General features: G+C 41.8%; 1 protein-coding gene across 5 annotated transcripts in view; it reads left to right on the top strand.

Moving 5' to 3' along the window:
• Window positions 1-13,052, top strand: part of lrba (LPS-responsive vesicle trafficking, beach and anchor containing) — a 193,755-nt gene that overhangs the window by 79,027 nt on the left and 101,676 nt on the right. For all 5 annotated transcript variants that reach the window (XM_078289964.1, XM_071923412.2, XM_071923411.2 and 2 more), the window contains exons 34-35: window positions 7,723-7,787; window positions 9,885-9,993. In XM_078289964.1, coding sequence (XP_078146090.1) covers window positions 7,723-7,787; window positions 9,885-9,993 — 174 coding nt within the window. The remainder of the gene's footprint in view (window positions 1-7,722; window positions 7,788-9,884; window positions 9,994-13,052) is intronic.

The raw sequence follows: 13,052 nt of genomic DNA, 5'->3' as shown, positions 1-13,052 counted from the left end.
TGTATATAAAAAGTAATGTTGCATGATATCCTCATCTTGTGTGTCTAAATGTCAAAAAAACTCTTTACCAGTCAAGAATTGCACACTTACTGTTAAATCCTTGATATGTAGAAGTCTTTACTTTGGACTGATTGATTTATTCAGCTTCTGTGGCTGGGGCTTACACTATCTTTCACCTAAACAAATACTATTTTGTTTGGCTGATCCCAGACCATTGATGCTAGATAATCCTTTAACAGCCATTCAATAACATCAATGTTAAACCGCTAATCCAATGACTGTGCATTATCATATGTTCCCACAGCCAGTCTCGCCAAAGTTAACCTGTTTAACAGATGGGCACCTCTTTCCCAGTCAATGGGCAGAGAGACATTGACTTCCCCCAAACACTTGGCTTCTGCTGACCCTTGACCCTCTGACCTCCAGGTTAGAACTAGAGAGTGGAGGAGCCATGAAGTTTAACCCCCTGCAGTCAGGGAGCAGGTCGGGAGTACATGGTCACAATCAATACCATAATCTGAGAAACCAGGCAAGCAGTTGGTAGCTTAGTGGCCCCAAAAATCAGCAGATTCTCTTTTTCAATCGTAACATTTACTTTTTTTAGTCTTTATCTGCTTTTTAAATGTGACATTAATTTTTCACAAGTTGCATGTTTAGTGACTTATTTTGAAGTATTTAATATATTGGTGAAGGCTGATATTGACCTCAATTAATCACTAAATAGATAACCAAATCTGACAATAGACATATTTCTTCCTTTCTCCTTTAAGTCTTTGATGGATCAAGAGCAGAGCCTGTTGTATGAACCACGGGAGCCGAGGGAGGTGAGAGAAGTGGGTAGGAATGCGGTGAAACCAAGGGGACAAAAATACTTTCCCCATCACTTTCCTCACAGTCGGATCCACACCCCACTGTGTAGCTAAACACACACACAAGGTTCAAGATCAGTGCAAATCAAAGTGTTATTTTTCCACCCTCCCTGCTCCCACTCACCCAGTGCTCTCCTCCAGTGCCCCTTTACAGCCATGCCACGCGGCTCGGTGTCCCTACCAAACCCTCTCCGCTCCCCCCTCTGCTCCGGTCGGGAGGATAATATCATGCTGTACATTCTTTGAAAAGGTACTCTCCTGTGAGACTCCGGGAAAACAGAGTAACACCAACTGGCACTTAATTCTGCAGGCTCCCTACCGATGCCAGCTATGCAGCCAGAAGGGGGGCGGCGGGTGCGTTGTGTCGGGGGGGGGTGTGGGGGGCGGGGAGTGCTTCCTGACAGGAAGTGAAGTCTAGCAGAGAGGGGAGAATCAGACGGGAGACTCCTAAAAAATTGAGTGGCTTTTAATTTGGCTCCCAACCGTTTTTACTGTGAGCTAGCTTCAAGCGGCTTGGGACTGGAGGGCCCCAAGTGGCATGAATGGTTGGTTATTTATACACAACGTGTAATCGTGTTTCAAATAAATGAATTTCCCTGACAGAGTCCTCTCCTCCTGACAGGCACTGTTAATGTAATGTTTTCTTACCTGACAGGTCCCAAGTTATAAGGCTTTGGAATGTATTCTTATGTTTCTCTCCCTTGCTATCCTGCTGATAAAATAGGTTCTGGGCTTCTCAGCTTCGCTCTGGGGTGGAAATTTATATTATGGCTTACTCCTTGAGAATAGTGTATAACAAAAGTTATATTCACCATTTGGAGAAAGATTATATTTTTGTGTATGCACAATGTTGTCTTTGTTTGGATATTCAGTTGGCTGCTCAGTTTCTTCGGTCTATATACACATTTGGGCCGCTGCTTGAACTTTTTCCATACATTTCCATGCATTTTTGATCAGGGAAAAGCAATGTTCCAATTATGGACATGATTGACTGTTAAAATAGCAGATTTCAGTTCTTTCAATCCTGATCACACTTCAGAGGCCCACTCCAGAATTTAAAGTTGCACTGAGTCAGACTTTTACTGTTCCATAGCAGAAAATAACCATTATATATCTGCAGGGGTTTGATAGGGATGTTGCTCAATACCAGTGACTTAGTGATTGCTTCACCAGGTGAAGAGAGTCCTGGCTTTCAAAACTCACTTTCCTGCCCATACTCTATTTTGGAACAAAGGCTTTCTGCCCATTGGAATTTGAAGACACTCCTAATCTCCCTCTACCTACTCACATTTTCAACTGTTAAACGATGGAGGAAGGTGCTAGAAGACATTTTGTTCTCAAGCCAAAAAAGCAAATGACAAAGCATCGATATTATTACAGTATTTTGCATCGTGATTTTCCTCTTCACCGGACGTTTCTGTTTGATCTCTGCTCTAATTAGCTAGCTCACTCTCCTCTATTGTGAAAATTTGCCTTTATTATTTGTGTCGCAAAAAAGTATACTATTATTTTAGTCGATAAAAGTCATACATTACTGCCACCGTTCTTACCCCAATGCTGTTTGAATCTTTATTGCATTTTATTGAAGATATTTTTATATTTTATACTATTTTTTAAGAATTTGTATCTGAATACAGATACAAATTTGACAATATAAAATTGACTTGACTTGACCTTTGGGTTTTTCAGCTGTTTGTGTCCTGTCCTGTCCTGTGCAGTTTCCTGTCCTTTGTAATTTAGTGTCCTGTCCTGTGTAATGAGGATCTTGTGCCAGTAGGTGGCTTCTGTGTCCTGCCCTCCATTTCTGAGTCTTGTCCTGTGTAATATAATTAGGTGGCTATTGTCTTTTTATGCCACATACAGTATTTGTATGCATTTAGCACAAGGACACTTTTGTTGGACTTTGTTGGCACCATTATTTACACATCTGGGGAAAAATAATGCAAAAATAATGCTTTGTGAATTTTTTCCTAGGTTGTAATTGTAGCCTAGTCTATATAGCCTAGATAGCCTACAGCTAATTTTTCAAAATTGTCTGCAGTCAGACAGATCCATGCACCACTTGACAGTCTGAATTTCAATGTCTTTTGATCATCATATATCATATCATTTAACATAATTTATCATTAGAATTAATTATACTATACTGTATATATTCAATCAATCAATCGATTAATTTAATATCGGGCATCTTGAAAATGACATGGACTGGGTTTTATATTGAGAACAATTCATCAACTACATGGTCACGTGACGGGACAAAATGATCATCAAAATGTACATTTCGTTGTACCACAAAATTATGCAAAATGCTCTGTTGTAGCAAACTGGACGGAGAAGTCTATAAATATTTGTTAAAATAAATAAATTCAAATGACAGAAACATCCAATTATGAAAAGAAGGTTGTGAGATGGAGTGATGGTTTCATTTTCCTCAGGAATTGGAACCTCAGTACCATCCAAAACTGAAACACATGTTCAACAGTCGACTCGGACATTCTCATTCCAGATTCCTCCCTAAACCTCACTGAAATGTACTGAGAGAACCTGATATCCGCTTTGTTGTAAAATAAAATTAGAATGATTTTGAAAAAACAAACTAAAAACAAATTAAGTGAAGATATTTTTTGAATTACACATACAAATTTTATCTTCCATCTTCACATTTTTGTTCCACTTAGAAGAGTAGAGTAGAAGAGTAGTACAGAACTTTGTGTGGATATCAAACAATAAATCCCTCAGAAATGAATTTTAAAGTAGTTTTCAAGCACAACATAATGTTTATAGGGTCAATATGGTGAATACATTTTTTGAATAGCAAAATCTATTTTGTTTTGAATGTCTATTAGTATTATCAAATATGAATATTAACAAATTTCCTGTTTAGCTAGGAAAAAATAACCAGTATAGGACTGGCTGCTCTACCTTCTGAGCATGTTGCATAAAACGTCCCAACATGTTTTTGTTTGTTTGGAGGAAGGGGGTACAGGCCCTCTTTTCACACTCTTTTCTTTACATAGTGTTAGTGCAGGAATCAAAGTGTGTAAGTCCATGAGGTTTTTGGAGTCCCTGCAGTATAAATATTTGGACATGAGGAAATATTCCTTTAGTTGTTAATTTGATCACGGAAACACCAATACAAGTGTCTGTTTGAGATGTATGTTTTTCTTAAACCAGATAGCATCTGAGCACACATGTGGATTGTTGAGAGCTCGAGTCGACACACACCAGTGTTAAGTTATTCATACACTCACATGTTTCAGACAGCAGCAGGAATAAGCAATGAACTTCCTCATTAATCAGCCAAAAGGATAATGATGGATAACATATTTGATAGTTTACCCTAGCATTCATCTGTATTTTGTCCTATTTACTGTATCTGCAAAACATGGGCTTTTTTTTTGTTTTTGTTGGTTGAGCATTGAATAGGATCTCTGTTCATCAACATTCGGGTCACACAACTACAATAAACTATTTCCTTGTCTGTCTTTTTCTCTGCTTATCAACATATGAAGGTTTAATTTAAAATGTCAAAATATGCCACCACCTGTTATTGATATGTAAATGGTCATAGGCACATTTTTGTTGCAGTTGTCACTGACAGATTTTATTTTAATCCATTGAAGATGTCCAACATGTTGAAAACATATGCATTTTTCCTGCATCTGCTGAGCTTTTTTGTGTTTTACCCTGCAGTCTTACCCTGTGTCACCATGTAATTGAATTTAACTCCAATATACATGCTCTATTTTCCTGAATTAGAAAAAAAAAGAGTCTCAGTGACTCTCAGGCCGTTTCATTTTGACTGGACGCTCTAGTGCCACATTTGACGCTTATGAGGATTTATGCTTTTGTTGTCTCATCTAAAGTTGAATTCCCGTAGCCTTTCAAAACAACAAATACTTGTGATTATGACTGATGCCACCGAAAAGCACAACTGACTTATTTATTTTTTGGGAGAGTCTAGGCTTTTCTTTTTTCCGTGCTTGAACATTTTTTCCTTGTGTTGTGGCGAGCCTGATGTTTGAAAGGCGATTTTGCTCGGCAGGCCTGTGTTTTGTCACTAGTGGTAGTGGTATATTTAGATGTTGATTATGGATAATCAGCTGTAATGATGGAAGTGCGTGGCATATGTGTTTAGACTCAATGCCATCATCATGGAACACAGACCAAACAGAGCTGGCTTTTTGGCTTCAAATTGAGACCGGCATTTCCATGAATGGATTATAACTTACTTTCAATCATACACACACACGCACACCCACACCCACACACACGGACACACACTTGTCCCAGCAAAAAAACTAAAATTAATTTCCATGCATCTACCAGCCCCAATGAACCTTTTTCGTCCAAAAAGACGTATGTTGACTCGTTTCTGATCAGGATCAAGGGACGGCGCGCTCTGTGCCCTATCATCTGTTAGGAGGTCAGGTTAAAGGTGATAGGTCACAAATGGCTGCTTGTATCCTCTCATCAGGAGTGCTGTGGTCACGGCCCCTATCACTGCCATAAAAGCCGTGACACTGCTGACCAGAGTAGCCAAAATCCAATATTCTATCACTGACCTGTCCCCGGCTCCTTTTTGTCACCGGGAGATGTCCCTCTGATCAGGGTCATTGCTTCTTTAATTCAACTAGAACACCCATTTCTCAGCCCATAATGACACCATTAGTCTTGCTATCGCCTTCGTCTGTGTCCACGAAATGCCAATGGCCTCTCTGCTGTTCGTCAAACATAATTTAGAACCAGAGCCATTTTATTATTATCTGTGTCCCCACGCTGCAGTTTTGCAGTTGATAATGTTCAAATTTCTGCTGAAGAGGTGTTTACTTATATACTTACTTATATATAGAATTTTTTTTTAAAAGTCTGTTTTGAAATGCATCAAAGTCCCAATTATTTCAAAGGAATCACAATAAGGAAATTTAATCTCAAGAGATGCCCGGTCATTTTGCCGTTTTTCTGGTTCTCCAGAGAGAGCGTGACCCTATTTCCGACCTCACTTCCTGTGGTGTTTATTTCAAATCCAGCTCGCATAGTCTGGCCTAGTCCGGTCTATTCCTACAGCTACAGGCTAACACTCATGGTTAATGTCCTTCAACTGGAAGGCCCCAAGGCTACTCTCACACACTTCCTCCAAAGCAAGCCTCAGCCACAAACACTCTGCCAGTACTCAACTCCAAAACACTGTTTCCACTCCCAAGCCCAGACTTTTATTCCCTCTGTGCCCTCTCTATTTTGAATGTATTGTAAACATGGTCAATGCCAATATGGTCTGCCAGGACAAAAAGCACTTCTGAATTAAGGTTAAGTGTGAGAATGTTGTCTCTCTGACGTGCAGTTGGTTACGGAGTGATAGTTTACAGGCATTTCGGAAGAATGGTTTCTGTTTGCTTGCCGTATGATTGGTTTTGATGGTTTTACAGTTGTTGTGCTGAAAGGGGAAAGAGCTGGTTTTGAAAATCATCACATATGCACAAATACATTTGGATGTGTATTAGGAATTCTTGTAAACTGATCTTTCCTTCCTCCTTGTAGCACTGATATCCTCCTCCCTGTGGGCTCTAGGTTTACTGAAAGGGCAGTCTGTACATAAACACACAGCTTCCTCTATCAACTTAAGAGATGATGAGAGCAGAGTTAATACATTCATGCATCGACACACACACACACACACACACACACACATTCCCCATGTCTTCTACTTCACATTTTTCTTAGTTAACTCAGTTAAACTGTTTGTTTTGGTTACTTTTATATTATTATTAAAATTCTATAATAATATTAAAATTCTATAAGTTCTATAACCCTTGGTAAAATACACTTACAGCCCATATTGTATTGTTGTTTCCAGTTATGTCTACCACCGCAAAAAATAGCTATTATATATTTGTTTTTCAACAAATGACACATTTTTAGAATAGCTTAATAATTCTGAAAGTGTAGCGAGTTCAAGCTATGATTAATGATTTTTTTAAAAGGGTAGTTTGGTAGTTTAGGTCTTTAACCTGAGGTTTTTAACGCATTTTTCTCCATCTCCCCCGAGAGGAAGAAGGGGAAAAAGCGCTGTGAAGTTCAGACAGGCCCCATGACCTTGTTGCTTTATTATTCTTTTGACGGTTGTGTTGAAGGTGTTGAAATATTGAACGGAACATGAGAGACGATGACCGCTGAGTTTCCCTTCTCTGCGTTGTCCCTCAAAGTTTAGGATTTAAAGTTACACACGGCTGTGGTTTAATTGTTTAGACTGACACCTTGAACCATAACGCCGGTCAAAGAGAGGAGGAAATTTGTGCATTTACATGTGATAAATGCACTCACACCGCAGCTCTCTCCCTCCTCTCCACTAGCTCGCTGGCTGAGTCTGTAGCCTGCTGGCCAAAGCAGTAGCTATCGCTTTTGAGATCATTTCTGTTTTATTTGATGTCATAGTGGGCAGTGACAGAAAAGATTTAAGAGAGAGCACAACCCTCTGAGTCACCAGGATGTACTCAGCAATAGCTCTATACAGGGTCGATTTTTGATTAGTACAGAATTCAAAAAGGGTGTTTACCATGCATTGGGAAAATTATTTCCATCTTCAAAGTTTGGATGTTTATAGTAGCTGGTGGACTACTTTGTCAATGCCAGACAGTTGATCCAGTTGTTTGTTAAGGACCTTGAAAGATGGTGTGGAATATGTTAGCACCACTTAATGTTTATGAAAATGTTTAACCCTATGCATCTAAATGTAGCCCATCTGTTTCCCCACTTATAATTCCACCTGTAATGTAACAGCACCGTGTGTGAAAGTCATTCACTATAATAACTTATTCAGTACTGCACTGACATGGTGTGTGTTTGTTTGCAGGAATGGCAGAACTCGATCCAGAAGAACGCAGGACTGGCCTTTATCGAGCTGGTCAACGAGGGCAGGTAGGTTCCTCTGACCTGCTGATTCAAGAGAGTTGACCTTTCTAGCACCTCTTCATTATCTTTCCATCCACTGCCCATCAGCCACTTTCCAATTTGGCCTTCCCTCTATCACACCGCAGCCCCTCAGGCCCCCAAGGTCCCCCAGGCCCGTGTGATGTGGCGACTATTCAAGATTCTGGAGAAAAATCAATAGTCACGGGAAAGAGGAGCTTGGGAGAAGTGAGGATGAAGGACCCTTGAGTTCAAGGCTTCATTCAATACCTGCTCATCCCAGAGGGATTTGGGGAAAGGAGAGGGGCCAGGTGGAAGGTGACAGGGGCTCTGATCTCTGGTTCCTCTGTGACACTTGGGAAATCGCCCCTCATTTCCCACTGTCCCTCTGTCAGTTTCTGCAGTTCAGGCCGAGCCTCTCTCTGCCTGTCATCGTCTCTCCTGTCTACCTCTGTCTTTTGCTATTTGTCTTTTTTTCTTACTCTTTCAATTATCCCCACCGGTATGAGTTTCCCCATCCCCTCATCTATTCCCACTTCAATTCCTCTTAGTCTTAGAACTCTCATCAATTTCAGATGTAGAGGGCCACACTTTGCATTATCGATCCCCAGCCTTTGGAATTGGCACAGGCTAATACACACTAATGCTAATGAGAACAGCAATATAGTCCTCGGACTTCTTTGTGGAGAACAGGATTTGTAATGCACTCTAAACAGGCTGCTCACTTGCAACCATAACTCAAGTTGGAGTTACTAGTAAAAGTGTGGTGATTTGCAACGGGGGGCGTGTAACTCTACCCCACCATCTCATTGCTTAAAGGATGTGTGTGTTTGTGTGTGCGCACCTGTGCGCATACATGTGTGGGTATACACATACATTTCTGGCCTGGTTCATAGCGGTTATGAAACAATCCATTGGCACAGAAAATAATGAGTTGAACAATTTAAATCTAAAAAAAAAGTTTAAAAAAAGTAAAGTAAGCATTCACAAATCATTATCAGAATTCCCTACCAAAGTTACAAGGCATTATTTTCTTTATCCATTTAAATCGAGACATTATGGTAGGCACAGGCAGCCATGTCTGCTTTGTTATAGCCAACTTTTGATTTTAATTTGACTTTAATTTCTGACATTTTCCGCCTAGTATCACATGTTAAAACGAATGATAAAATAACCTTTTTACAGCCTTATTTCGGTGATGTGTAAAGACAGGAAATGTGCGTGCACGTGCAAATTCACATGCACTTTTACATGCATCACAAGTCTGTGTGTCCATATGTACAGTATGTGAGCGCAGAGCATCATAAAGAAGGGCAGCGGTTGGGTTATTGATGGCGGGGCCTGGACAGGGCCAGAGAGGCTACAGAGGCCCCAGCGCCTCCGCTCCCCTGCTGCCCTGTGCTGAAACAGCAGGCTTGGGTTACAGCCATCCCCTGGCCCCCAACACCCCCACTCCCCCCACCCCCACCCCCCATCCTCACCCCCCACCCTATCCCATCCCAGCCCGGGCCCCCCAGTCCCTCCTCTCTGGCCCCTGGCCTGTTATTGTTCCACTTTGCACAGGCCTGACCTCTTGGGCTGGAGAGTGGTTTCTTTGACCTGTGTACACACACACACACACACACATACACACACACACACATGCATGTTTCATTAACACTGATAAGAAGGGGGAGGGGGGTAGGCTACATATGTAGCAACATGGGCAGAGATCCTCCCTCTTGTCAGATGCATATCATTAACAAATCAATTAGCACCTGCACCCCAGTTAAAGGATGTCTCTGGTCAGGCCTTGTTTCTAAATTAGATTTTCTGCTTATTTTGCATGGTACTTTTTCACCCTTTTCTGGATATTACATGGCTGTTCTTCCACTAGCTTACCAGACCTCATGGTGTTAAACAGATGTTTTAAATATTCTCAAGCCTAAGACTTTATGATATTACCTGAGCATCTATCCAAGACGTTTTCCAACTACTAAGTGGAATGTACATCACATTAAAGGGGCATGATCCCATAATTGACCTCTACTTAAAAACCTAAATAATAAAGATATCTGTATATAGCATTATTCCAGTGGACTGATGTCTGTTTTCCCTCTTCCTCAGACTGCTGAGTCACACGATGAAGGACCACCTGGTGCGTGTGGCTAATGAAGCTGAGTTCATCCTCAGCCGACAGAGGGCTGAAGACATCCATAAACACGCAGAGTTTGAGGTGAGATGCTGCATAGTGGAGGCAACCCGTGCACAGATACACTAATGTGGACACAAAATGCCTATTGACATGATTTCTTATTATGTGAAGAATTTTTTTATGAAAAAAATATTGAATTCCATCTAAATTATTATGATTTTGGTGTGTGAAATTGCAGTCTACTGTCGCAAATATTAAATGGCACAAACAGAAACAACAATATGCAGCTTAATTGTAGCATGAGTGGAATGAAGTAAGATAATAACTTGAAGCCAGTGAAGGATTGCAGTGCAGGCTCTTTCCTCACTCCAGTACCATGAAAAAGAACCAAAACATTACCAAACATTATTTATCTTCCCCATTTCTTTCTGTGAGATCCACAGGAACTTTAGGCTTGCTCTGCTGGGACAATAAAGTCCATTTGTAGTTTTAGGCCTATCGCACTAAGTCCACTTTGATAGAAATGGTTGATAGCTTGATATTCTTGTGTTCTGTCAGGCTATATTTAATGAAAACAAGCGAGGGGCAATACTCAGTGAGAGCGTGGAGGAGCTGATCCATTGGCTAGTTCAAGCTTGTCCATCAAGTTTCTAGATCTGTCACTGCAAACCCAGAGGATAAATGTTTACTTTTCAAACATAACCCTGTACTGCGTAGTAATAATGACACACACACACACACACACACACACACACACACACACACAGACTCACGCACACACTGGGGTAGTTTGAGGCTGGAGATCATGCTTGGCACATATCACTAACCAAACATTGTGTAGTGTTAATTTATCCCTGTGCCTCTCTAACTGCAGGCTCGCCCCCGCAACATACCTTCTCTCCCTCCCCTTCCTACCAGCTCTCAACACAAACGTTGCCATTCACGTGCAGCTGCAGGGCCAACTCTGTCCTGACCCATGGGCACCCCTCATTGCCCCTTTCTCACTCCTACTCTGCTACACCCCCTCCGCTTTCTAGATCTCACCAAAATCATTTCCTGTCCTGCTGAGACCCTGTCCATTATACTCCCGCTGGGGGTGTATTTTGCCAGTGACAGGAATATGGCATCCTCCCCTCTCTCCATCCCTCCCTCCCTCATTTCTCAGGAACCTGCCAGCACTAAAAGCTGCAGACAGACCTGAGAGGAGCTGGCCTGAAGGGCTGACTGTGTAAACCCACCGCCTCAGCCCTCAGCCCCCGCTTCGCAGTAAAATGTGATGCTTTCTTTAAGGTTCAAGGAAGGGTCTCTCTTACAGTCGGGTAAAGGAAAAAACCCTCATGAGTGTTGAAAGTCAGTCGGAGGGGTGGGGGCAAAACTCTTGCACGTCAAAGTTTTGTCTCGGGTAGCCTGCTTTTCTGTCTGATTGACAACCCGGTCTCTTGACCCGTTTCTACTCCCCCTGTTCCAAGCGTCAGTCATTTGCAGAGTAAGTGTGGTCTGACCCAATCATTATCAACAGAGACTGGTGGAGTGTGATTTAGTCGCAGTAAGTGTGATGTAGCAGATTTGATATGCTAGTGAACACTTACTTTATGAAAAGGTGTGCTTACGTGTGTGTGCAGACATGCATACATTTGTGCCATGTGAGGCAGCTGTGCTAGCCTAAGACAGAGGGAGCACAAGGAGTAAAGATGGCTTGGGGCATGCTGCCTGGCTGACAGACAAACTTGGCAGCCAGTACGCACATGACAACCTCAAATGAGCCCGCTCTGCCTTGGCCTCCCTCAAAGGCCCCGGGCCACGCGCTCTGTCTGTTGCCATGTCCCTATCACTTCCCACTTCTCAAACTCCCCAGCATTAGACCCTGTTGTCTAACCTGGCCTAGTCTGGCTCAACAGCACACATAACAGACTGACTGTCCCCAGCTCTCCAAATCTACTTAATTGGCCTTTGCTGTGGTTGTCGTCTATCTTGTTTGTTCACATCCACATTGCTAGTCTCTCTTCTGTCATATTTCCTTTAGCTCTGTCTGCTGTACAAGTCTTACTGGGATTATTCCCTTAATATGTGTATAACATAAGAATAGGTCTGGATAATAAGAATAAGACATAAGAGTAAGACATTGACTTGATAGAATTCAAATCCTATTCTTACATAAGCTGTAGCAAGCTTTCAGTTATTTGTCTGATTACTGGCATGCATGGAAACACGACATGAATACTCTCTGACACATGTTGGGTAACAGAGTGCAGATGACAGGCATCCAAGGACGAGGCTTCCACTGCTCTATTATTTAGCAGTTAGCCGCCCTGCTCTCCAGCTCCCAGTGTACACTGCTTCATAGAGACATATACACAGGCTGGACTGTACTTTATCCATATTGCGAGACATTGTCTGTCCTCCTCTACACTGGCTTATTTGTTATGATCCTGTGTGTAATATAATAGGGTAGAGTTTGTTATGTTTAAAAATGGCGCAGCAGTATCAGCTGCATGAACTGATATTGAATTGCTCATTTTCATGCAGACAGCCTCTGTGTATCATCTTTGAATCTGCAGTGCCTACAATACACAACTAATGGAAAGCTATAGCTTTTATTTTGTTGTATTTCTGAAACTGATTCTACCTCCGCCTTCCCAATCTTCCAGTCTTCCTTAATCAGATACCCACCATAGCTTGGCCCAAACTATGTTTCACAATTGAATTCCCCACTTAAATGCAGTTGCTCCTCAGTGACCTCTGAAAAGAAGTGAACCCCTGATAAGTCTTGCTCTGATATTGCTGTATTGATTTTTGCCTCCATACAGGCTGTGCTTGAGCCTACTCGAGCCACCGGTTTCATTTTGCACTGCCACAATAAAAATAACAGGCCAATGAAACATCCCCCCTGAGGGTGGGGGAGGAGGGTTTTGAAATAATTTGCAGCTATGTTCCAGTTTTTTAAAAGCACTGTTCACCTGGATTGTACTGCAGTGACAGTAGTTTGGTTATTGTTTCGTTTTCTATGTGGAAGTAGACCTCTATAATTACTTGTGCTGGCTGTCACTGTATTACACTAGAAATAAGCAGGTTTTAATGTAAATGCCAAGTTACCCAGCATCCGGTGCCACACCATGAACCTCCCTTACTACACTATATGT

The sequence above is a fragment of the Centroberyx gerrardi genome, chromosome 3, assembly GCF_048128805.1.
Source record: "Centroberyx gerrardi isolate f3 chromosome 3, fCenGer3.hap1.cur.20231027, whole genome shotgun sequence".
Taxonomy (NCBI): domain Eukaryota; kingdom Metazoa; phylum Chordata; class Actinopteri; order Beryciformes; family Berycidae; genus Centroberyx; species Centroberyx gerrardi.
This window is presented reverse-complemented; position numbering and strand designations above follow the sequence as displayed.